A 25,257-nucleotide genomic window follows, 5' to 3' on the forward strand; every position below is an offset into this window, starting at 1 on the left:
CAACACAGCTTTTGGAAAGGGAAATCATGCCTCACCAATATATTAGAATTATCTGAACATGTCAATAAGCATGTGGACAGTTGATATAGTGTACCTGAACTTTCAGATAACATTTGATAATGTCCCATACCAAAGGCTCTTAAGCAAAGTAAGCAGTCCTGGCATAAGTGGGGAGGTCATCTCATGGATTAGTAACTGGTTAAAAGATAGGAAACAAAGGATAGGAATAAATGGTCAGTTTTCACAATGGAGAGAAGTAAATAGCAGGGTGCCCTAAGGATATGTAGTGGGACCCGTGCTGTTTAACATATTCATAAATAATCTGGGAAAAGGGATAAACAATGAGGTGGCAAAGTTTGCAGACAATACAAAATTACTCCAGATAATTAAGTCCAAAGCAGGCTGCGAAAAGTTACAAGAGATCTCACAAAACTAGGTGACTGGGCAACAAAATGGCAGATGAAGTTCAATGATGAAAAATGAAAAGTAATGCATATTGGAAAACATAATTCCAACTGTTCACACAAAATGGTGGGGTCTAAATTAGCCGTTACCACTCAAGAAAGAGATTTTGGAGTCATTGTGGATAGTTCTCTGAAAACATGTGCTCAGTGTGCAGCGGCAGTCAAAAAAGATAACAGAATGTTAGGAATCGTATGCCACACCTTGAATACTGTGTGCAGTTCTGGTTGCCCCATCTCAAAAAAGATATATTAGAAATTGAAAAGGTATAGAGAAGGGCAACAAAAATGATTAATGGTATGGAACAGCTTCTGAATGAGGAGAGATTAAAAGGGGACTGTCCTGCTTGGAAAAGAGAAACCTATGGGGGGAAATATATGATAGAAATCTATAAAATTATGAATGGTATGAAGAAAGAGAATAAGGAAGTGTTATTTCTTCACATAACACAAGAACCAGGAGTAACCCAAAGAAATGAATAGGCAGCAGGTTTAAAACGACCATAATGAAGTACTTCTTCACACCACACACAGCCTATGGAACTCATAGCCAGGGGATGCGTGAAGGCCAATACTATAACTGGGTTAAAAAAAGTAGATATGTTTATGGAAAATAGATCCATCAGTGGCTATTATCCAAGACGATCAGGGATGCAACCCCATGCTCTAGTGTTCCTAAACCTCTGCCGACTGCTGGGACTGGATGACAGGGGATGGGTCATTCGATAATTTCCCTTTACTGTTCACCCCTCTGAAGCATCTGGCACCAGTCACTGTCAGAACACAGGATGCTGGGTTAGATGGACCATTGGTCTGACTCAGTATGGACATGCTTATGTTTTTATGTAATGGGACTAATCCTTGTTTGTGTCAGGGATGGTGTGGATGGTTGTTCTAAGCTACCTTTCTGCTTTTAGCTGAAACTTGGTTAGCTGAGGTCAAAAAGGGTCTCCAGGATAACCTAGAGCAGCCTAAACTTTATCTTTTGTCCACCAAGCTTAGCAAATGGCAAACCACGTAACATGTGAATCAAGAGCCAAAATATGACATTCCCCCCTAGCTACAGCACTATGAGCTGAGATCTTCAAAGCTTCTTAGAAGATTTCAAATGATCCATTTCCATTAATTTGAATGGAGTTGGAACTGAGTCTGAATCCCTTAGGCAACTCTGAAAATTCCAGCCAAGAGCACTAGAAATGAAATTCTCCCCTTTGCAGAGAGCCAGCACAAGATCTTTGCTCCACAGAAGTCCCCTGTGAGCCCTATGGAATCTTTAGATGAAGAAAGAATGTAAAAGAAAACTACAGAGACGCTCGGCCAACAATTTTAAGGATGTTGTTTTCACTTAAATTGTTTACTCCTTAGGAAACCGTAATGCTTTTTAACGTGCACCAAAATTGCCATGGATGTTCTAAACCTTTTATTTTTTTGGCATAATTAATTAAGCAGCAGGAGCAAATTGTTTATTATTTAGGACACATATTTGATCCACTCAGTGAGCACTGAGACGGACATGGATTTGAAGATTCCATAGTTATTTCACAGTTATAAAAAATGGTAGTGTTTTCATTTCACAAGTCCTTTCTCTGACTGTGTTCGCTATTCTGAATTCCAGTCATGCTCTTCATTTATTTGGAAACCAGTTCTTTGTGAAACGACTACACCTGGAATCATGGCTTTAGCTTGATTCAGGAAAGCACCTAAGCACATGCTCAAGTGATTTCCTACATAAGGACAGATTAAAGTGCATGCTTAGGTGATTTCCTGGATCTGGGCCTTTGTTTGTTCTTTTCACCAATCACATTTAATATATTTTCCATATAGTTTTCTTAAACATCTTGTTCTTTCAGTCAGACAAAAGCAGAAGGCACCACTAGCTTTCTGATGTAATTAATTGTTTGTTTAGTTTCATCTGGTTCCATTCTTGAAGTTGAAATAGCAGAGTGAGCCAAACCCATCCCAGATTTAATTCTGAAGTCAGTGGAGTTATACCTGGAATAAATTTGGACCTCTGTATTACAGAGATGCTCTGGTATTGCATTGAGGGTTACCACCAGTTTTAGAGATACAAAGTCAATATTTTGCTGTTTCACAAGTAGCTTCCAAGAAAATGTGGATTAAATAGAGCAAAGAAATACAAGGCTGGTTCAATGGAACATGTATACCTTGTGCCTATATTCTTCAAGTGTGAGGTTTTACACCTTCCTCTGAAACAATTAATGAACTACTGGTGGAAAAACAGCGTCAGACTTACTGGAGTGGCTCACAACCAAGTGTGGAAACCTCATGGCAGACTGTCAAAAAGCAGGGCAGACACCCCAAAATGATGGTATGTTCTATAATTAGATTTTGTCAACCCTGTAACAAATGTGAACTAGATCGCTGTAGCAATTTTACCATGGAGTCACAGGCAGTCCCCTTGGGCTCTGCAGTCTACCTTGCCACCTGGCAAGCTGGACTTAGTGATAAATGGTAACTTACAGCAAAAATCACAGAATATTCAGGTTGCTTCCATTTCTAGAGACTAGTTGCTTACCCCGATCTCACACCACAGATAACACCTATAGCCAATGCTGTAATAAACTAACTAAAAGTTTATTGACTAGGAAAAAGAAATGACAGCTATTTACTGGTGAAAGCAAGCAAGCACATATACACAAATGAGTTCTGCCTGTGATGACTGGTGACAGAGATACAGTAATCTGTCAGCATTGAATGTCTTTTTAGGGTTTAATCTTTTTAGGACCCTGGGGACCTCACTTTTACTGTTTCTTGACTCCAGCCCTTGTGAGAGTGCAAGAAAGCTATTTTTATTTCCCTCTTCCAGCATTCAGACAGATGAGACAAAGCCTTCTGCACGTATTTCTCCATGAGTAGATGGGGAAATCAACAAAGATTTTGTCCTACAATGGACCACTTAATTTTTGATACTCCTTCTGGATGGGTGGGGGGAAGTCTCTCTTCCCATCTGAGTTCACAAGTTCAAAGGAGGCATTTTTACAATTCTAAAACAAACATATTTTACCTTATAGCATGGAATACAGACATTACAAATAAGATTAATGCATGCATCAGTTTAAAAGCATTTCATAGAATCTAAACACATCTTTTCTTGTATGGGCTATGTGAATGTTGTATTTTTTGGTTTTCGATTAAAATGACTGGAAAAGAGAAATTTATAGAGGAGACATTATTATAACAATCATTTTAAGTGGAAAAGGGGTAGGAGCTAGTGAACATGCACATTTAAAACCAAGACCAACTCAACTCAAGTTACCAGCTATAGCCTAACAGCTAACAGGACAAAAGCACATATCTAAGTATTAAGACAGCAGATATCAGAAATTCTTCTAGAAACACACAAAATCAGCACACATGCAAAAATACTGCACAAGGTCATGCAAGAAATAATTAGAGGCCATACTATGAGAGGATAATGGAACATAAAAACGGCTATACTGGGTCAGGCCAATGGTTCATCTAGCCCAGTATCCTGTCTTCTGACAGTGGCCAGTGCCAGACACTTCAGAGGGAATGAACAGAACAGGGCAATTATCAAGTGATCCAGCCCCTGTCATCCAATCTCAGCTTCTGGCAGTCAGAGGAAAATAAGGGAAAGAGCTTCATGTATTATGTAGCTTTTACATGTTCCTCCACTTGCACCACAAGAAAAAAAAATCTCAATTTTATTTCTAATCAATATTAAAGTAAAAACAACCAGTACTGCAACAGCCTTTACTGCTGTGGGATTCCAAAACTGTTCATATGCTTACAAATGGGTACATCACTAGACCAGCAGAATAATTTGCATGTTTCAAGCTGACATATATGTAAAATAGCCAACTGCATATCAGCATTAATGAGACAAGTCAATCTGTAAACATCCCAATTTCAGTCTGAACAATTATTACAGCTAGAACTCTTTAAAAAATCCACCACACTTTTGTTTGACAGTGGAAATTGGATTAACTCTGTTCTTATTTCTACAGTGTGAAATAGACTCCGAAGAATCTTTTGGATCTTGTCAAAGCTATTGTTATGATAAGCAGGTACAAATTATTTTAATTTATGGGTGGAATATTAGATTGTTATTAAAACATAATGAAAGGCCATTTTTTGCATTTAAAAAATTATTGTGGAAAATAAAATCAAAGTAAAAGCCAGAACAATTATTGCACAGAATCTTCAATTAAATTCTGTCCTCTCATTCCTTATCCATTTATAATATATTCCATTGTCTTTCAACCACAAAATTAGAATGGAATGAACAGCTTGCAGAGTTACTTTAACTAAGCCACTCCAAACACTGAAATTTTATAATTTGTTTTATTTGAGAAATGATTAAAGTGTATAATAAACTAGGTACAAATAATTTTTTTTAAATTATTTTTGTTTTCAAAAGGAACTGTCCTTTTCCCAGAGGGGAAGGAGATTTGAAAAGACTATCCCTTTCTGAGTTGCTTTAAATCCAGCAAGCATATGAATTTGATTTAGCACCAGTTAGAAGAAGGACTAGAGACGTCTCTTTGCTGAATTGAAGCGTTCCCCCTCCCCGCCGCCTCCTTTATCTTTTCTTCTTATTTGATTCTCCTCTAGAATTTTATGATTTTTAAATATTAAACAAAGATTCTGATGTGCAGCTGCTGGCTATATGAATGCACTTGGGTTTTGCATTTAAATTGTTCAACGTGCTTACCAAGCTCCAGCATGTTATTCCTGACTGACGTGCCAGCTAAAACCACTGCTTTCTGATCTTAAAGCAGTTATTTTTGACTACCAAGGCCGGCACATTAGGAAAATCATTTGTACAGAAGTAAACATTTTAACCAGATGCATCCCTGGTGTACTTCTATTTGCTTTGATGGAGGTAAGCCAGGGATATATATATGACCTTTTGATTTCAGTTTGAGCAAACATGCTTAAGAAGAGAGCTCTAAAACAAAACAAGGAAGCTGCAAATGAGGGTTTTTTTTTAAACCATGCTGGTTCTCACTCCAGAGAAATGTTGAAGCACATGCCCCTCCCCTGATATGTCACAAGACTAAGGTGAACATCCACAAATAAATATAAGTCAGGTGAGACTGTTATTGAATAGAGAGGCTACTTAACATTCTTTATCCACTTTGTATTCTCGTTTCCTGTGGCTCACCAACAGCGAAAGCATGATTTTCTTAAAGGAGATGGCTCAAGGAGGAGAGTATATATATCACTTACTCCAAAAATTTTGGCCCCTTTTGAATTTCCAAACCATTTAAACTCCTCCTATTCAAGGGGCAGAGCCTGGCTCAGAATATGGAAGACATATTTTCTGTTTGCTTCCATGGTGTTTAGATATTTTGTTCAACAACTGGTTTTCTCTCATGCCAATTTCCTAATTCAGGAGAAATCACTAAGATTGCCATGCAAATAAAAATAATAAGCAAATCTCAGAAGACATGTTCAAACTGCATCTTTCAGAGGGTTTAGCTGTGCATCAGGCACTGTGCCTGTAAGTCATGATTAACATATAATGATGGTCTAGAAAATACTTAGTCCTGTCTCAGTACAGAGGACTAGAATAGATGACTTATCAAGGTCCTTTCCAATCCTACATTTCTATGATATCCTCCAAGAAGGATAAACACTGAGGTATCTGTTAGAATTAATAGCAGCTACAGTAGACAAATGACAAGTGTCAATGAGTTCCACTGGGGCTTTGAGTGCAGGGAAGATGCGGTACACAAACATAAAATAAAACCTCTCTTACAACAAGAGACTGAAAGTATAATGTATTGCTAGAAGGAAAAGTTCAGACTCTCAAATCCAGGCCCACAACATTCAGGTGCTAGGTATAACAGGGGGAAAAAAGCATTGCCTTCATGGACAATTTTCTGGCAGATCTGCTAAAGCTGAATATAAAACATGACCCCTTTAATTTACTGAAGTATTATCCTATAGCGATGTGTAAGGAGGCAGGTGGTAGAGGTTGCTGGAGGGACATTATAATGACCTTGATATTTTCAAAGTCTCTGTTAATTTCTCTATTTGTGTTTCTAAATTTGTTTTCTATTTCAAAGGTTCGCCAGCTCTTTCACACTTCTTTGTTAATTTAGCTTCAGGGACTTCATGCAGAGCTTTGATGTCCTGGTATTTTTCTCTGTCACACACCAGGGTGTGGGTGGTGTGATCTAGTGGTGTGAACAGGAGTCTGGCCTTGTGGCCGAAGCAGAATCAGAAGGTAGAACCAGAAGAGTGGTCAGGGGACAAGCCAACGATCAGAGTCAGGAGTCTAGAGGAAGGTAGGGATTAGGGCTGGAGCAGGAGAAGGCATGGGCTGGAGCAAGAGCTGGTACAAGAAGCAGGACTGACGCTGCCTTGGGTGTGGAACGCATTGATCAAACACTGTGCTGCTGTTACTACAAGGTTAAATGGACCTTCTATCCAATCAGAGAGCACAGTCACTTAGTGAGGGTTTATTTCGCTCAGCTGAGCTCAGTGGGTTGGTATGAGACCAAGCCCAGAGACAGCTGAGCGCACGGCTGGCCTTACAGGTGGGAGACCACAAAGAGCACCATGGTCAGGGGGGTGCTATGGTTCAGAAGCAAGGAGAGGGGCGGGCCTAGGATGCGAGGCCGTGGAAGGGAGCTCGGGATAATGGGAGCGGGAGGAGACAGCAGGGTCTAGAGGCGATTTGTGGGGGAACTCGGGGAGTCAGCGGGCACCAAAATACAAGTTTCCCAGGCCACCATTTTCCCTAAGGTCAGCCCTGGCTGAGGTCCTGACACAAACACCCGAAAGTATTTTTGTTCTGTCAGATTAGTATCTTGCTCAGTCAATAGAATTGAGGGTTGCCAACCATCCCGGACCGGCCGGGAGTCTACTGTAATCAGTCTCGAACTCCCGGTGGCTATTGAAAACAATCCAGGAGTTTTTAATAGACCACTAAAAGTCCGGTTGGTGGGGCAGCGGGGCTAAGGCAGGCTCCCTAACTGCCCTGGCTCCGTACAGCTCCTGGAAGTGGCCAGCACTTCCAGCTCTTAGGAGCAGGGTAGGCCAGGGGTCTCTGTGTGCTGCCCCAAGCGCTGACTCTGCAGCTCCCATTGGCTGGGAACATGGCAAATGGGAGTTGTGGTTGTAGTGCCTGCAGGCAGGGGCCTCACGCGGAACCACCTGGCCCCTCCGCCTAGGAGCTGGACATGCCAGCCGCTTCCAGGAGCTTCCCGAGGTAAGCGATGCCCAGCTGGAGCCTGCACCCTCTATCCCCTCCAACACCCCAATACCCTGCCCCAGGTCGGAACTCCCTCCTGCACCCAAACTCCCTCCCAGAGCCTGCACCACAACCCCCTGCTCCATCCCTGAGCCCCCTCCTGCACTCTGAACCCCTCTGCCTCAGCCTGGAGCCTCTTCCTGCACCCCAATCCCCTCATCCCCAACCCCACCCCAGAGCCCCTTCCTGCACCCCAAACCCCTCATCCTGGGCCCCATCCCAGAGCTTACTCCCCCCAGCCAGAGCCCTCACTCAGTCCTGCACCCCAATCCCCTGCCCCTGCCTGGTGAAAGTGAGTGAGTGGGTGGGAGGGCAAGAGACAGAGGGAGGGGGGATGGAGGGAGCAGGGGTGTGGCTTCAGAGAAGGGGCAGGGCAGGGGCATGGCCTCAGGAAGGGGAGGGCAGGTGGTGTGGCAAGGGTGTTCAGGTATGTGCGATTAGAAAGTTGACAACCCTAACAGAGTTTGAATCTTGTACTCTCTTAGCCATGGGTTTAACTCTTACATTGTGTATCAAGTTTGTGCTGAAGCTGAGATAAATTAGTTTTACCTGAAAATATACATATATCTTCAACAGATATTACGGGTAAAATCATGGCCCCATAGAAGTCAATGGTGAAATTCCTAACAACTTCAACAGAGCTAGGATTTCACCCTCTGTGTGTGTCAACCCAGACATCTCTGGGTCTGGCCATATCAGAGGGAATTGGCTCATCTAATACTTCAAGATCTCCAGAGTAAATCAATTGATCAAGTACTAATGACTCTTAGACTGCCATCTATGGCCTAGATTCAGGAACGCATTGAAGGATATGCTTAAATTCATCCTTATTCGGGAAATTCATGATCTAGCCCTGTGCAAGTAAAGAATTTTGGGATTCATCAGGGTGACAAGTGGGAAATACTATTAGTTATTATTTCATTCTGTAAAAAAATGCCAGGCTTTGTAGTTTAGGTGCAAAAATGTTAAAGTTACTCATAAGCTCAGGCTTATGCATTACTGTTGTGTTGCAAGTTAAAATAGTGTCCAAAACAAATCAAAGGAAAAAACCCATAAGGGACACTATCAAGATAAACATTTTAAAGATGTGCTTACCTGTCACAGATAAAATGCTATACGTTATTAAAAGCAGAATTTTTTAAAATCTAATGACCTGATTTTCAAAGGTGTGAAGCACCGGCAGCTCCCCTTGACTTCACCTTTGAAAGTCAGGTGATAAATTTACATTTTCACCATTTACACTGATAAGTTTACATTTTGCATTTCATTCATTTTAGACAGTAACACTTTAGACTGCTCAGTTATTTTTTCCTGTTTCTTGTGGGCTCACAGAATGATCATGTGTCTGGCTTCAGAACATACAGGAAATGAAAAACAAAACAAATTTTCACTGATTAGAAACAAATACATCTATTCATATTTAGGTCTTGTACATTTGTTTTTAAACAAAACCAATTGTGGCCAATGGTCCTGAACTGGCAAAGCACTGAAGCGTGTACTTAAACTCTAGTCACATGTCTGAAATTAAGCATATGCTTAGGTTCTTTTCTGAACTGGGGTCCAAAGTGTCTACACTATTCCCATCTATCACTTTAAAGAGTGTAATATGAAATAATATAATAAGGTGTTGAGTAATATCTGCTAAATCTAGGAAATGTCATGCATTTTAATTTTTACATATATACCTGCTAGCTGTACAATGCCATGCCTTGCAACATCGTAGTAAGGATGATTAATGCTTAGTTCAGTGTCTTCACATGTTGCTGGTGTGAAGGAGGTCTTTCGCTTCTCCATTACTGCATGTTCTGCCTCATCTTTCTGTAATTCTAAAGCAGAAAGCAAGAATTTATAAAATCAACTACTAAAAAACCTTCTTTTATCTTGCATATAATATTGCGAAATTGAGATCCACGCTCCATCCTGCCAATGATGACAGCTTTCTTCACTCACTCATTTATTACATTTTCAAAGAAGCACCATCATATTTTCTCCTATGCTGGGCTGCATACATGGGAGGAGCTCCCATGAAAATCTGCAGCAAAGCTCTCTCATTGCCCTCCTTTAAGTTCTTCTTGGCTACAATGCCCAAAAAAACTTGACAATGGTTAGGCAGTTGTTATGCTGTGACCACTGCTTGTCATAACAACCTATGTTGTCTCACTGTTTCCTTACGCTTCCCCGTCTGTCTGTCATACCTTGTTTTATACTTCGACCGTAAGCTCTTTGAGACAGAAAAATCACTGTCTGAAACCTTAAATGTACTGGGGGACACAGTGGGTTAGACAGCCTAAGAAAAGCACTAAGGGCCTGATGCAAACGCAGTGAACTCAATAGGAGTCTTTCCATTTACTTGAGTGGACACTGGATTGGACTCTCAAAGGCCCAAACTACCTTTCACTGAAATTTTCAATGAAAGGTAGATATTGCCCTTTACTGTACATGGACATGGCATTTCACCAAAAACAAGTGTGATACTTAAACAGAGATGATCCTAAGCGTGCACAGGCCTTGGTGTGGGAAAACAAATACCTAGATCAAACACATTGTGAGCTGAATGCAAAAGTCACAGCCATTAGTATTTCAATACTGGTCAAAAGAATGATTCTGAGAAATATACTAACATGCAAGTGACTTGATAGCTTAAATTAAGAAAGGCTGATATTTAAAGAGACACATTATTTTCCTCCCAAAGCATATTGCTCACTGTATGTCACCTGTTTCTTTATCATACAAGTTATATCAAGAAGAGGAGGTTACTTGCCTGTAACTGGAGGTTCTTTGAGATGTGTGGTCCCTATCTGTATTCTATTGAGGGTTACACATGCAAACCATGCGTCCAGAGTTGGAGAATTTGAAAGTAGTGTCTGTTGGTTTGTGCATGCACCCTTGTTCGCCTTATGCTTCTGTCCGAGGCAATAAAGGGCGGGGTGGACAGACCGTGTCTTCAGTTCCTTCTCTATTCTGAATTGACCAATCTGCAGCAGAGGGGAATGTGGGCAGGAAGTGGAATACAGATAGAGACCACACCTCTTAAAGAACCTCCTGTTACAGGTAAGTTACCTCCTTTTCTTCTTTGAGTGCTATTCAAGTGACTATTCCACTGAGGGTGACTGACAACCAGTACCTAAGTTGGAAAAGGGTGCGAGGATAAGGATGGAATGGTTGTGTAGAGAACTGCCATGTCAAAGGAGGCGTCCGCTGCCGAGTCCTGCACTTAGGTGTAGTGTGCTGCAAAAGGTGTGCACTGAACTCTGCAAGACTGCTATATATACGTCTACAAGTGCAATGTCCTGAAGGGAGGCTGTGGTTGAAGGCTGAGCTTGCGAGGAGTGAGCCCGCATCCCTGTAGGAGGTAGGCCTGATAGTTGGTAGCAGAGGTTAAAGCAACCAGAAATCCATTTGGAATTCTTTGGGTGGAGCTGGCTTGCCCCTTGAGTCTCTCTGCTTCTGCCACAAGTAGTCAGGGGGACTTCCTGTTTGGTTTTGCTCTCTGTAGGTAGAGAGCAAGAGCTCGCCATACGTCAAGGGAATGGAGTCGACATTCCTCTGGAGAAGCATGTGGTTTCGGAAGGAAAACAGGTAAGTAGATGGTTTGATTGACGTGAAACTGGGAGACCATCTTTGGGACAAATTTGAGGTGTAGACATAGGGAGACTTAATCCTTGTGGAACACCATGAAAGGCAGGTGTGTCATCAGAGCCTTGAGCTCGCCGACCCATCTCACAGAAGTAATAGCAACCAGGAAGGCAACATTCATAGAAAGGAGGGACATGGAGCATGACGCTAACAGCTCAAAGGATGGTGTTGTTAGCACAGAAACTAGATTCAGGTCCCACTGGAGTGCGATCATTTGGACAGGTGGAAAGGTTCTGATGAGGCCTTTCCAAAACCTTGTGGTAAGCAGATGCATGACAGAGTAACCTTCCACTGGAGGGTTGAACACGCTAACTGCCACCAGGTGGACTCTCAAAGAACGGAGGGCGAGACCTGATGACTTTAAGGAGAGACTGTAGTCTAGGATGAGGGGATCCCCGCTGATTCTGGTAAGACTCCTTTGTATTGAGCCCAAGATGAGAAGTGTTTCCACTTGGCTTGGTAACATCGCCTAGTGGAATCTTTCCTGCTTCTGGAAAGAATGTTTTGTACAGCCGAAAAACACGTCCATGGGTGGTGGGTGGAGCCCCCCTTTGGGGAGGCCAGCCCTGCCTCTGCAGCCCCGAGGCCCCCTACCCTCCACACGGCTGGAGCCCTGAGTGTCGTGCCAAAGGGGGGCTCGGATACACTCAATGAAACCACACCAGGTGTATAAGTATAACCAGTTTTATTGCCAAAGTATAATAAGCTTCCCAGCCTTCACGCATTACTAAATACGTGCTTTCCAGCAACCAAGCAGGCAAGCAAGAACCAATGCTTACGCCCGTTCTGCTACGGACAGTCCCGGACCCTCCAGCCTTGTCCTTGAGGGCTCGTAGCAGGTGCTGCTCCAGCATGGGGTGGCACCCACAAGGCCAAGCTCCACAGGTGAGACTGTTCGTCTAAAGCAATTCTCATAGCCGTTTTTATCATCGGCTCTTTCTCAGGGGGTGTATACATCCACAAGCAGGCTCTGGCAGGAAACACTATTGCTTTCTATTCCCACACTTAACACTCTTGGGCCCTGCTTATCTCCTCACTTGTTTATCCAGTTGGAGTGGCTGCAAGCCAGCCCAGCCGATCAAAGCCGGTTTACTACTAGCTCTACCTGGACCATCCTGTAATAACAGGCCACGGTAACTTGCGGTCAGCCCCAACACCGCAGCCAGAGGAGCCTTGAGTGCCCCACATCTTCTCTCTGGAGTCCAAGGAGATTACTGATGAATGCAGGAAGCTGAATAGCACATACCACCTCCTCAGCCGCCCCGGAACCTACATGGGGCATAATAAATCAAAAACTTCCCCCCAAAACCCTAAAATCGGGGGTCCGGCAGCCAAGGCAGCACCAGAGGAGGCACAGCCTCCCTGGCCTATTATACCAGCCACCAATGAACATGTCTGTACTAAATGTAAGCGGAGGAATAGTCCCGCTATTGTGGGGAACTTTTCTGGCTTCTGCACTACCCCGGTGAAGTGGGCTAGCGAAAGGATCTGAGTCCTCACTCCCACCTCCTTTACCCAGTGGCCTCTCTGCCCTTGAGGACTCTCCTTCCACTCTCCTGTCTGGCAGAGTCCTCGCAACCCCAACAAGGCTGGGTCCAGGATTCCTGAGGGGCTCGACCCCCAACCCTGCTGTGGTCACCTAGGACAGGGGCTAGGGTGTCCCCACTCGGGGGTACTCTCTCTGCCCTGGGCACTTCTCTGACCCATTGACCACTACGTACAATTTAAAGCAAATGCAAGTTATTTAATCAACAATTAATTTTAAAAAGAAGAAGGAAAAATGGGAAAGGTGAAAGGAAACACATCACCCCGCTCGGTGGCAGGGAACGTCACAAACCGTGTCTCTGGAATGTCAGGGCAGTTCACAGGCTGTTCCTTGTAAGTCCCAGGCCCCCTTCTCAGGCCCTGGCTGTGCTGCGGGGATGCTTTGGGTCGGACACTTGCTCTGGTGGTGGCCACACGCTCTCAGGCTCTAAGTGGTAGGACCCTTCTGCCCAGTGTCGCCCCCGCCCTGTCGGGGTTAGGATCCAAGCCTGGCCTGCAGAGCCTCTTGGCTGAGGTGTCAACCTGCGCTGGGCCCCCAGGGTCCCTCTCGCTCTCCCCAGCTGCTCACCGCACCCAGCTCCGCACTGCTCCAGCCCCAGCTCCACCATTCTGTCTGCACTGCTGCTGCTGCTGCTCTGCCTCCAGCTCCCTGGGCTGCTTCTCTGGCCCCTCTCCCTCTGGTTGCTGCAGCTCTGCTCCCAGGACAGGTCTGCTCTGCAGACTGCTTCTGTGACTCTGCTCCCAGCATTGACCTGCTTCGTGGGCTGCTCTTCTGGCCCCTCTGGCTCTGGTTGCTGCAGCTCTGCTCCCAGGGCAAGTCTGCTCTCTCTGGGCTGCTTTTCTGGTCCCTCTGGACCTGGCTCAGCTCGGGCCCCTGCTTTCTCCTTAGCTTAGCCCCACTCTGTCTGACTCAGGCAAATCCAGCTCACACGGAGTACGGGACCTCCCTGGGCTCCTGACTCCCTGATTAGCCTGCGCACCCTGTCATTCAGGCTGACCTGGAGCATTGGCCTCTCTCCATTGTTCCTGAGGACTATCAGTCTCAGGGTCCTGGTTTCCCATAGATCCTTCCCCTTTTAGTACTGGGAGCTAGCCAACCAGAACACACCCACTGAATGTTAGTAAGGGGACAACAGTCCCCTTACATAAAGTAGAGGCCCATCTAAATACCACACTCTGAGGTGTAGCACACATGGATTGGGATGTCAGATCTAGCCATTGTACTGGGTCAACTGATCGGTGAATTGGGGATGGGAATCAGTGGGCAGAATGACATGTGGAGGAGATTGGGAAACCAGAACTGTTTAGGCCAGCAGGGGGCAATCAAATGACTGTCTCTCTGTCTCATCAGATCAAGGCAGGTGCGGTAATGGAGGGAAGGCATAAATGAGTTGGTCTGACAAGGAAAGTAGGAGAGTATCGCTCTAAAAGTGGTGGCTGAGGCATCCCCTGTAGCAGTATGTGGTCCATTTGCTGTTCATCTGCAGAACAAATAGATCTCTGGTCTGGGTCCTCCACCAGGTGAAAATGTTGTGTATTATGGAATCGTGAAGTTCCCACTAGTGGTTGATCTCAAAAATGTCTGCAGGGTGAGTCTGCAAGTACATTTTGTGTCCCAGGGAGATAGGCTGTGGACAAGACGATCTGGTGATTGATGTACCAATTCCAGAGACTGACCGCTTCGCCGCACAGAGCCTTCAATCTCATTCCCCCATTTGTTGATCTAGAAGACAGGGATGGTATTGTCTGATATAATGAGAATGTGGTGGGAGTGAATGAATGGAAGAAAGGATTGACAGGCCTTTTGTACTGGTTGGAGTTCTAGGGTATTTATGTGCATGCTGGATTCTCGGGTACACCATGTGCCATGTGTCATGTGATCGTCCATGTAGGCTTTACAGCCTACTAGAGATGTGTCAGTGATGACTGTCGTCTGAAAACGAGGGAAGGAAGGAAACCCCCATTCACACCTGATGTGGGTTTGTCCACCAATGGAGGGATGACAGTACCTTATTGGGGATTGTCAACATTATAGGTCCATGGAGTGATGGTTGGGTGAGCAGACAGACTGGAGTCAGGTCTGAAGGCAGCAAAGGTGCAGTCATGTGAAGGGAGTCATGTAAGTACAAGAAGCCATGTGGCGGGGGGGGGGGGGCAAGGAGGGATGGGCAAGTCCTGGTGGGTACATGAGGATTGTTCCTGATGCAAGCTATAATGTTGCTCATTGTCTTAAATCTGTCTGTTGTAAGTAAGCTCAAGCTGTGACAGAGTTTTTGGTAACCCCGAAGAAGTACAGAGATTGTGTGGGCTCAAGGATATATTTCTCGATGTTGACACTAACTCTGACAGAATAGAGGAGGTTGAGTAGCATCGAAGTCGACACTTGTGCTTCTTGCCTGGATCTGGCAGCCAGGAGCCAATTGCTGAGATATGGAAACATGAGGCTGTAACACCTGATGTGGGCCACTACGCCAGAGAATATTTTGGTGAAGACTCTGGGAGCAGTGTCTATCCCAAAGGGGAGCACTCTGTACTGGAAATTATGGGTGCCCACTGTGAATTGTCTAGGGTCATGGTGATTATCAATGTGAAAGTAAGTAGCTTTCATATCGAGAGCCGTAAACCACTTCCCATTTTCTCCCAGCATGATCAGATGAAATTTGAGCTTGCAGATGAAATGATTGAGGTGCCGAAGATTGAGGATTAGTTTCCACCTGCCTTTCTTCTTGGGTATCCAGAAGTAAATTGAGGAAAATCACGTTCCCTGATATTCCAGAGGAATGGGTTCTACTGATCCCCTTTGTAAAAAGGAGTTCATCTCTTGGGCAAGAATATTGTAGTGAAAGTGGGCCCCAAAGGGGATGGGGAGGAGGGTTTTGGAGGAGGTAGCATGAAAAACTCAATCGTACAGCCATAGTGGATGACATTCAACACCCATCTGTCCGTTATTATTGCACTCCAAGGATGGGGAAAGAGTGCTAAATGGCCCCAAAAGTAGTAGAATGGTCACGAGGTGGTAGATTTAGTAGTCGGCATCTCTCGGGCTTGCATCAAAAATACCTCTTGGCTGGGTCTGTGAGGTTGGAGCCTGCAAGGAGGGACCAGGAAGGTGAGACCTCTGTGTTTTCTGGCATTTCCTTGGGGGCTCATAAGGTCTTTGTGGGTACAACTGAGGAGATCTATGCCATCATGTGGACAAATGTTGGTGGAATTTTCTCTTCAGGGTGTGAGTGCAGATGTCCAATGAGCAAAGAGTAGCCATGGATTCTTTCAGTGTATGTAGCAACTCATCTGTCTTCTGGTTAAAAAGATGGGATTTGTTGAAGGGAAGGTCTTCATTTCTGGAGCTCCCTAGGTAAACAAGAAGAGTGGAACCAGGACTCTTGACACATGACTCTCTATAGTCATGGCTGTGGAGAAGCGTCCGCTGTATCTACCGCAGATTGAAGGGCAAACTTCTTGAATTTGCTGTAATCACGGAAATCATATTTGACTAACAATGCCTGATAGTTTGCGATTCTCAGTGGCAGGCTGGAAAATGAGAATACTTTACAACCCAGAAGATCTAAGCACTTCCTTTCTTTATCTGTAGATCAAGGGTGTTGTTGTTTAGATCTTTCTGTAGTAGCCCGGACTACAAGGGAATTTGGGGGTGGAGGTGAGAAAAATGTGGAGTCTGTGGCTAGAACATAGCATTTTTTCACTCCTTTGGGAGTAACTGTGCATGTGGCTGGGGTGTGCCATACCGTTCTGGCAGCTTCCAGTATGGCTTTGCTAATCAGCAATGCTATTCTCACCGGTGAAGGATATCCAGACGCTTGTGCTGGGAATCTTGGATCTCTTCTACAGGGATCTGGAGTTTCCCCTAGACTCTCCTTAACAGCTCCTGGAACTGTCTGAATTGATCTGGTGGAGAATTGATCTGGCTGATGCAGCCACCGTGTTGTCAGGAGAGGAAGAGAGGAGCCCTGCTAGTACTGGCAGAACCACTGGGATCAGGCTAAAAAGTTCTTATTCCACCATCGGGTCTGGATACCTTGTGGACGGATCCGCCCTGCCCTTTATCACCTCGGATGGAAGCACAAGGTGAGCCAGGGCACGTGCGCGGACCAACAGACATTACTTTCAAATTCTCCAACTCTGGATGCATGGTGTTCATGGTGTGCCCCTCAGTGGAATACAATAGGGACCATCACTTTAAGAGGAACATTATTAACTCCACTTTTTGGGTGTTTCAACAACAACATTTTGCATTCTCAACACCTATGTATTTCATATAACTTGACCTCTACCCGAGATACATATGGGAAAAGAGAGTATATAAGGTATTGATTCCAATCAGATTTATGTGCAAATAACTAATAACTGTGGAGGAAATACTCTTTCTAAATAATTTCTTTGGTTTGTTTTCCATTGCACAATTTCCAATGTCTTTCAGATTATCCTTTAAACAGAAATATATTAGGGTTGTGGAGGGCTTTTTGGTCTCATTTTGCCTTTTAACATGGCTTTGTAACAAAAATGCATTTAAAAAACATGAAAAATGATTACACTCATGGCAGGGCCTGGGATTTGTACAGGTATGCATGCGTGTGTGGTTTTCTTTAAATATCTTTACATTCTCCCTGAACTCTCATAATAAAAAAAATCCATAGAAAATAAAATAGTGGCACTTCTAGTCTTAGAAAAAAGATGTAGCTATTAAAATAACCTATTTGTGACCTCCACACAAATGTAAAGATAAAATTCATAACATTATCTACAAATTTATACTTTCCTACCTTTTAAAAATGATGAACTACAAAAGCAAAAATATACCACTCTGAACAGCTGGATGCGGTGGCTGTAAGGACAGAACACTTATGCCCTGAGAGCTGGTTGGGAAGTAATGGATAATAAAAACGCAACCCAGACATGATTTTTTTTTTTTATAAAATGCAACCAACCAACAACAAAAAAACCCAACTTTGAATCATATTAAAAATCAGAACAAGGACAACTGTGTTCAGTTTTGCTTTTGAATTTTAAGTTTCTGCACAGTATAATCAACCTTAGTAAGCAAACAAAAAACAATAAAGCAGGGCAGGGATAGAAAGAGTTACACATTAACATCATGGGGTAGAACAGGGGGAATTGTTTAGTAAACAAATGTGCTTACGAACAGTGAGTTCACCAGAATCAACTGATATACAAAAGGCTGTATTGACCTAAATATACAGTATGCTTTTTAACATGAAAGACCCAGAAATTTAAACCAAAGTTTTTTAAACACACAGCCACTCTTAAGCTTATTTTGTACTGTATATAGGCAATCTTAAGTGTAAAAATTTATAATTAACTCTGGCTGGTTTAGACTCACATGGTAAAGAACTGCAGATGTAAAGCAAACGTGTATTCATTTGTACTGTAGTTACCTGCAGTGATTAAAGAGGCCCCACTATAAATCATGAACTTTTTTTTGAGACTAGCTACCTTGAACTGCTTGAAATAATTCCTTATTAACCATTCTTTAATTTTTGGCAAAGGTAGGAGGAAGGATGTCTCATAGTAAAAAATATTCATTATTTCAAACTGAGAACAACAGAACTACTGTGTTTTGCCTATATATGATAGGAGTTCATCACCCTGCTTCAGTTCCTACTGGCAGTTACTACTGCTAACCCTGGCTATGGGGGAAAAGGAAAGGCCTGATCCAAAGCCTACTGAGATCAATGGGATTCTAATTTCCATTGACTTAACTGGATTTTGGCTCAGTCCCCAGGACTAAAATGGGAGCCAGCTGCTGTGGAAGTACATGATGACTGGGAAATCAAAGTGATAATATGGGACAGAGCAGGAAAGATAGAGTAAAACAGAGATTGTGAAAGGTTCCTCCTTTGAGGTTCAGTCTGGCATCCTCAAAAGTCAGGTTTTTGGGGTATTTTAAACACTGATTTTTCAAAATGATGAGCCCTGTAAAACCAGGGTCATATTGCTCTATTCTTCTAACATATTCGGAGATAACATGCAATACTGCAATCTCTATGCACATTCAGTACTTGTCTCTTTGGAGTAATGACTCCCATTTGTGCCACAATATGTGATGATGGTGATATTCCGATAGCCTAGAATTGCACTGGGAACATATACCAATAATTCATAAAAGCTGCATGTATTAAACTAACCTTCAACCCCAATGGCTTTAATAGGGTACACAGCAGTACAGTGGCTATAACTCATATTGGATTGCTCAAAATATTATTACGAAATGCCTGTGAAATTTCTCCCTTAATGAAGACGCTCTATTAAATTATCTGTAATTCTACAAAGATACTATTTGAAGTGCAATAAAAAAATGTTTACCTATTTCGGCTAATTCCTCAAAATCAATTTCAGACATGTTTTCTGTTAGGAACAAGCCTAATTGTTGCTGACTGATATTTGCTGGATTCGACGCTTCTCGGTTCTCAATAAACCCTAGAAAAACATAAACCGTTACCATCACTGTGAAAAAGCCTTCAGCTTTTATTTACATTGTCTACATCTAAAGAAAACAACCCTATTACCCAATCATAATCCTGTAATTGGAACCAAATCATTTTTATTTGGTAGAAATGTTGTTACAATAAAGAGGATTATAACAGGTTTTGACTTAGCAGTCAAGGTAATGCAAGGTGTAGTAACAGGATTTTCAGCAAAGATCATCTATATAATTATTTATTTTGGATTTTTTCCTTCTTCAAAATACATATTTAATATATATTGTGACTACAGCCATCAGAATTAAGGAATTGTCAGTATTCTCTTCTTGGGCTACATAATTCCTTTTATTCATCTCACAGCTATCTATCATTTCCAGGAGGAAGTAAAGTCTATACTCATTCACAGTTGCCATCTTTATTTTGCTCTGCTACAGCAATAACTCTAATTTGACAAAATTTATTTCATATCAAACAAAATCATGAAAACTTCAGGTAGACATAACAACATTAAATACTTAAACTACACAGCACCTCAGATATTTTACTGAGGCACAGAGATATTAAGTGACTCACCCAAGGTCAATACAACTACTCTGTGTCAGGAACTGGGAATGGGATTTGGAAGTCCTGTCTCCCAAATTCCTACTCCATTAACTACAATACTCTCTTAAATTGAAAATCTGGACCCAAATTGGCAGGGAGGCCAGAAGAAGATCAAGATCTTCCTTTGTTTTCATTTTTAAAAATAACATCATGATTCTGTAAGTTGTTTTCTTTGTACCATTAAAAAGAACACCAGTAAATTTACGGCTGGGCTGAAGAAAAAGTGCAGGACTACGTTCAAACCTTCCCCCAAGCCAGGGGTGGCCAACCTGTGGTTCTGGAGTCACATGCGGCTCTTCAGAAGTTAATATGCGGCTCCTTGTATAGGCATCGACTCCGGGGCTGGAGCTACAGGTGCCAACTTTCCAATGTGCCGGGGGTGCTCACTGCTCAACCCCTGGCTCTGCCACAGGCCCTGACCCCACTCCACCTCTCCCTGCCCCCTTCCCTGAGCCTACCATGCCCTCACTCCTCTCCCTCCCCCCAGAGCCTCCTGCATCCCATGAAATAGCTGATCAGGAGGGCGGGGGAGGCACTGATCAGCCAAGCTGCCTGTGGCTGGGAGCTGGGGGGAGGGTGGAAGAGGGGGTGGATGGGCCGGAGCAGATGTGGGGCTGCTGACTTATTACTGTGGCTCTTTGGCAATGTACATTGGTAAATTCTGGCTCCTTCTCAGGCTCAGGTTGGCCACCCCTGCCCCAAGCTTAAACATCAGCAATGCTATAATATGGAAGATCATCTTCAGCATTGGTGTGTAAACAAGCACACAAACCATTTAGATTTCCTAAACAATTCCCATGCTCCTTACTGCCACATCATGTAGCTCCTACAGCCCAAAAAGGTTGTGGGGGTTTTTCTTCCCTTTTTAAGAATACACTAGAAATAGTTTTTTTAAAAATCCCTAGAGAACTAAATAGAGAAATAAATTGGTTAGTCTCTAAGGTGCCACAAGTCCTCCTTTTCTTTTTGCGAATACAGACTAACACGGCTGTTACTCTGAAACCTAGAGAACTGAGATATTACTAGTATTCCCAGTATGAAGTGGAGGCTCATTTCAGCAAAGCACTTAAGCATGTGCTTATCTTTAAGCACAAGTTATTCCTATTTTGAACACATGCTTACATGCTTTGCTGAATTGGGACCCACATCGTTAGAATGGTCATACATAAAATACTAAATGGTACATTTGCCATATTCAAAAGCCCTTCTTATGACTAATCTTTGGACAGACGTGTGGAATGTTAGAGTTCTCACCTTCTTCCTTTGGATGCCTTAGCTATTTTTGTTACATATATTTGATATCTATGAAAACATAACCACTGCTGGCCAAAGTCAGCTATGGCGTACCTCCACAGCAGTTAATGCAGTTGTACTGCTTTCAGCAGGGCTGAATCTGGGCCCACCTCTTCAATTATGTTCATTAAAGAGCAAGGTAGAACAGGACACACAAATTCACTGCATATCCAACAGAGATGATTATAAAAGGGTTCCCAAAGAGTGTTAAACTAGGGCTGTTGAAATGCTGAATTTCCATTCCATGAAAAATTCTGACATTTCAGAGGAAAACATTTTTCTAAATCATAATATGTCAAAATTTTGAGATTTTCTGTTAAACAATATTTTTTAAAATATTTTAGGTGAGTCAAGAGGTTTTGTTTCAGTTTTGAAATATCTTATTTTTTCATTTTATTTTTATATTATTTTAAATTAGGGTTTAATATTTTTTTAAAAAATATAAAATAAAATAATGTAAAATAATTGGTGTTTGGCATTCTAAACAGCAACTGGAAACTGGTAATTGACATTCACATTGATAATTCATTATGGTAATTGGCTTGGTAATTGTTTTTTGGTTTTGTAACTTGTATTCTAATTGATTTGGAAATTGGTACTTAGTTTGCTCATTGGTAATTGGTCTTCCAACTGGTGTTGTATGATTGGTATTCGGTTTAGTAAAAACTAAAATATATAAACATATAAATTTTTAAAGTTATGAAACGAAAAATCATTCTGTTTCAATAAAATTGAATGCTTTTACCTTTTCACAACATTTCAATTTTGATAAAACAGACTTTTTACAATAGAAAAATGTTCCATCATAAATTTTTTGACCATCCCTAAATTAAACATGCACTGTTTATAGCCTCATACACAACTGTGTGTCAGGACCCAATTCAGACAAGTACTTAAGCATTTAAGTGATTTGCTGAATCAGGATGTTAATCATATTGAGCTGTTTGTAACTATATAGCTAATTATTACTTTGTTAAATTCCACCAATTTATCTTTCACTATCACTTAAACTCTGGGCTGGGGTGGACAAACTACGGCCAATGGGAGCTGCAGATGGGGCAGCACACAGCAGAGTCGCCTAGCTGAGCCTCTGCGTAGGAGCTGGAGGGGGGGACATGCCGCTGTTTCTGGGAGTTCTTTGAGGTAAGCGCCGCCTGGAGCCTGCACGCCTAAGCCACCCCCCCACACCCCAAACCCCTGCCCAAGCTATGATCCCCCTTCCACCCTCCAAAGCCCTTGGTCCCAGCCCGGAGCACCCTCCTGCACCCCAAACCCCTAATCCCCGGCCCCACCCCAGAGCCTGAACCCCCAACCAGAGCCCTCACCCCCTGTCCCCAAGCCCCAACCCTCTGCCCCAGCCCTGATCCCCCTCTCGCCCTCCAAACCCCTCAGTTCTAGCCTGGAGCACCCTCCTACACCCCAACCCAATTATCCCCAGCCCCACCCCAGAGCCCACACCCCCAGCCAGACCCTGTACCCCAACACTAATTTCGTGAGCATTCATGGCCCGCCATACAATTTCTATACCCAGATGTGGCCCTCAGGCCAAAAAGTTTGCCCACCCCTGCTCTGGGCTGTCAAAATGTCCAACTCAACAGCTAATCTTAAGGACAAATAAAGCAACTGAGTGGCCATTAGCAGCTCTGCTCATTTTCTGAGGCCCCTCATCTCAAACAAGTTCTGCAAATCACAGCCCAATCACCCTCTCAGATATCCAGGCTGAAGAGGGGGAAGCAGTATCTCACTGCCTTCCATCCTATCTCAACCTTAAAATCAAAGTCCATATTACAGAACATAATAAACTAAGGCCCTCTTCTTGAAATTTTCTGCATGGACACAGGGAAACCACAAGTGCAGAGAAGCTGCAGGATCAGGACCAAAAAGAATTTAAGTTACAAGAATGTGAGAGTATTTTAAACTTTTGTTCTTAATTTTAAACACCTCTACTAGAACCAGAAATAATAATACTCTTAAAAACAAACAAAACTCCAGTTCCAAACTGGGGATTTTTTTTTCTCCAGCTAAAGTACTCATGAACAACAGCGTTAAAGATGAATCTACTTACAGAGCCTCTGAACACTGCTACACTGCATGCTATAGTATTCATAGGGGGGAGAAATGAAAACCTGAATAGAAGGAGAGGTAATATTCCATACTACAGTTACCTCCTTAAGACTCAAGTTGGGAAAACCTTCTCTTTTATATAGCTTCTTTCAGACCCTGCAGGATGGAAGAAACTTTAGTACTAATTGGGCCACTCCCAGCTTTAATAAAGTAATCTGAGCAAAAAGACTTAAACATCCCCACAAAACTGCTCAGTAAGGTCTGCTTTTTACCAAGTAACCTTACTGTATATTTGACATCAACAACTCTAGTCTTCAATGTTTTCCACACCTTTAATGTGCAAAGTTATTAGGATGCCAAAAACAATTTAGATGAAGAAAAAGGGGGACAGGGAAGAAACTATCTGCCTGGTTTTTGGCTTATTGTTCCCTTGGGGGCTGCAATTAGAAAGTTGCTAGATAAAAGACAAATTTATTGTAGCACCCTAGGAAATTGATTTCCTCTTGACTGCAGCATTCTCAGTTCCTAAGAGATAACATAATCTGCTTAATAGCATTCTATGCCAAATATCACCATTTCTGATAAACTGCCAGACTTAACTCACTCGCTCCACCTCAAATTTGTTATGATAGAAGTTTGGAATCGTTTTACACTATACCACAATTTGTATCCCTTCACATGCAATCTTATTACTCACTGACAGCCCTAAAAGATTGTTACTTGATAAAAAATGAAAGCCGCCACACATACAGTAAGTAGTCTGAAAATGAACTAGCATCTATGGATATTTCAAACAAAGGCAAGGGATCCCTCACAATGTTTGTCAATATATATGCCGCTTTGATGCCTCATCTTTTTTGTTTCTTCAGCTGTCAGATATGTTACTTATTCAAATTTAAACAGAATGCTTTGGCTCAAATTTTTTCCTAAATTCCTGACTTTTACTAATAATTCAGAAGGGAATAATACATAAGCTGAATATTTGTTTATATGACATAAGGTACAAAGGTGAACTTGAGAGGTTTCAAATATTATTTTATTATTGGTAATCAAAAACTACAACAACTTTGCATTTATATTGAGGAATCCCAAATTAATTCTCTCTCTCTCACACACACACACAAAGTGAATGAACTGTTGTGAATAATTTATTTAACAGCAAATTTAACGTCTCTTCCTTTTCATGGACTATCTTCAAGGAGCTTATGATTTTCTCAATTTATTAACCATTTAGTGTGTACTAAGAATACACAGTCCAAAGATTTCTTATGAGCAGTTTGCTGAAAGTATTTGATAGTCTATATTCAAGTTGCATTGGTTCATTTCATGTTCTCTAATACTGGCTTACATCACCTCTCTTCACAGACATCTGTATCTCCACTTTCTTCTTTTTTTGTCATCTCCTTTTCTATTTTTTTGTCCTGATCCTCCCTTTTCTTTATGCTGGGCTGTTGTTTAACATTTGGGCATTTAAATAAGTAATCTACCAAATGGCAATGCATAGGTCCAGATTCTCCAGTCCTCTAAAGCTACTTTGTGGCAAGAGATATTTGATAGAGAATTTCCCTTACATAGGGGAACTCTCCTGCCATAGAAAGCTGGTGATGATCCTCTGGTGCCTCCTGCTCCAGCCATATCCCCGACCCATGGGTTTCAAAGAGGGAGCATATGAGGGGCACAGTGGTGTTGGTGACACTGGGCACTACTCTAGGTAACTCGGGAGGGTGAAAGACCACGAGTGTCAAAAAAGTAGAGGCCGAGAGGTTGCCCACCGGGACCTCTGCCCAGCTGCCTGAGCTGGTAGCCCTGACCCGTGCGCTCAAACTGTCAAAGGGAAAGCGGGTCAACATTTTTACCAATTCAAAGTATGCCTTTAGGGTGCTACATGCCCATGCTGGCCTGTAAAAGCAAAGGGGAATGCTAATGGCCCAAGGCTCCCCAGTCAACT

At 42.7% G+C, this 25,257-nt stretch overlaps 1 protein-coding gene across 2 annotated transcripts in view; it reads right to left on the reverse strand.

The window, feature by feature from the left end:
- Positions 1-25,257, reverse strand: part of ARHGAP8 (Rho GTPase activating protein 8) — a 302,432-nt gene that overhangs the window by 69,607 nt on the left and 207,568 nt on the right. The window contains exons 1-2 of one of the 2 annotated variants that reach the window (XM_077825758.1): positions 19,231-19,307; positions 9,393-9,533 (exon numbers count right to left, since the gene is read on the reverse strand). In XM_077825758.1, coding sequence (XP_077681884.1) covers positions 9,393-9,533; positions 19,231-19,267 — 178 coding nt within the window. In that variant the 5' untranslated portion in view covers positions 19,268-19,307. Of the gene's footprint in view, positions 1-9,392; positions 9,534-19,230; positions 19,308-25,257 lie in introns of those variants that run through there. The other variant, XM_077825721.1, reaches the window with a different exon arrangement.

Source organism: Eretmochelys imbricata, chromosome 1 (genome assembly GCF_965152235.1).
Source record: "Eretmochelys imbricata isolate rEreImb1 chromosome 1, rEreImb1.hap1, whole genome shotgun sequence".
NCBI classification, from domain to species: Eukaryota; Metazoa; Chordata; order Testudines; family Cheloniidae; genus Eretmochelys; species Eretmochelys imbricata.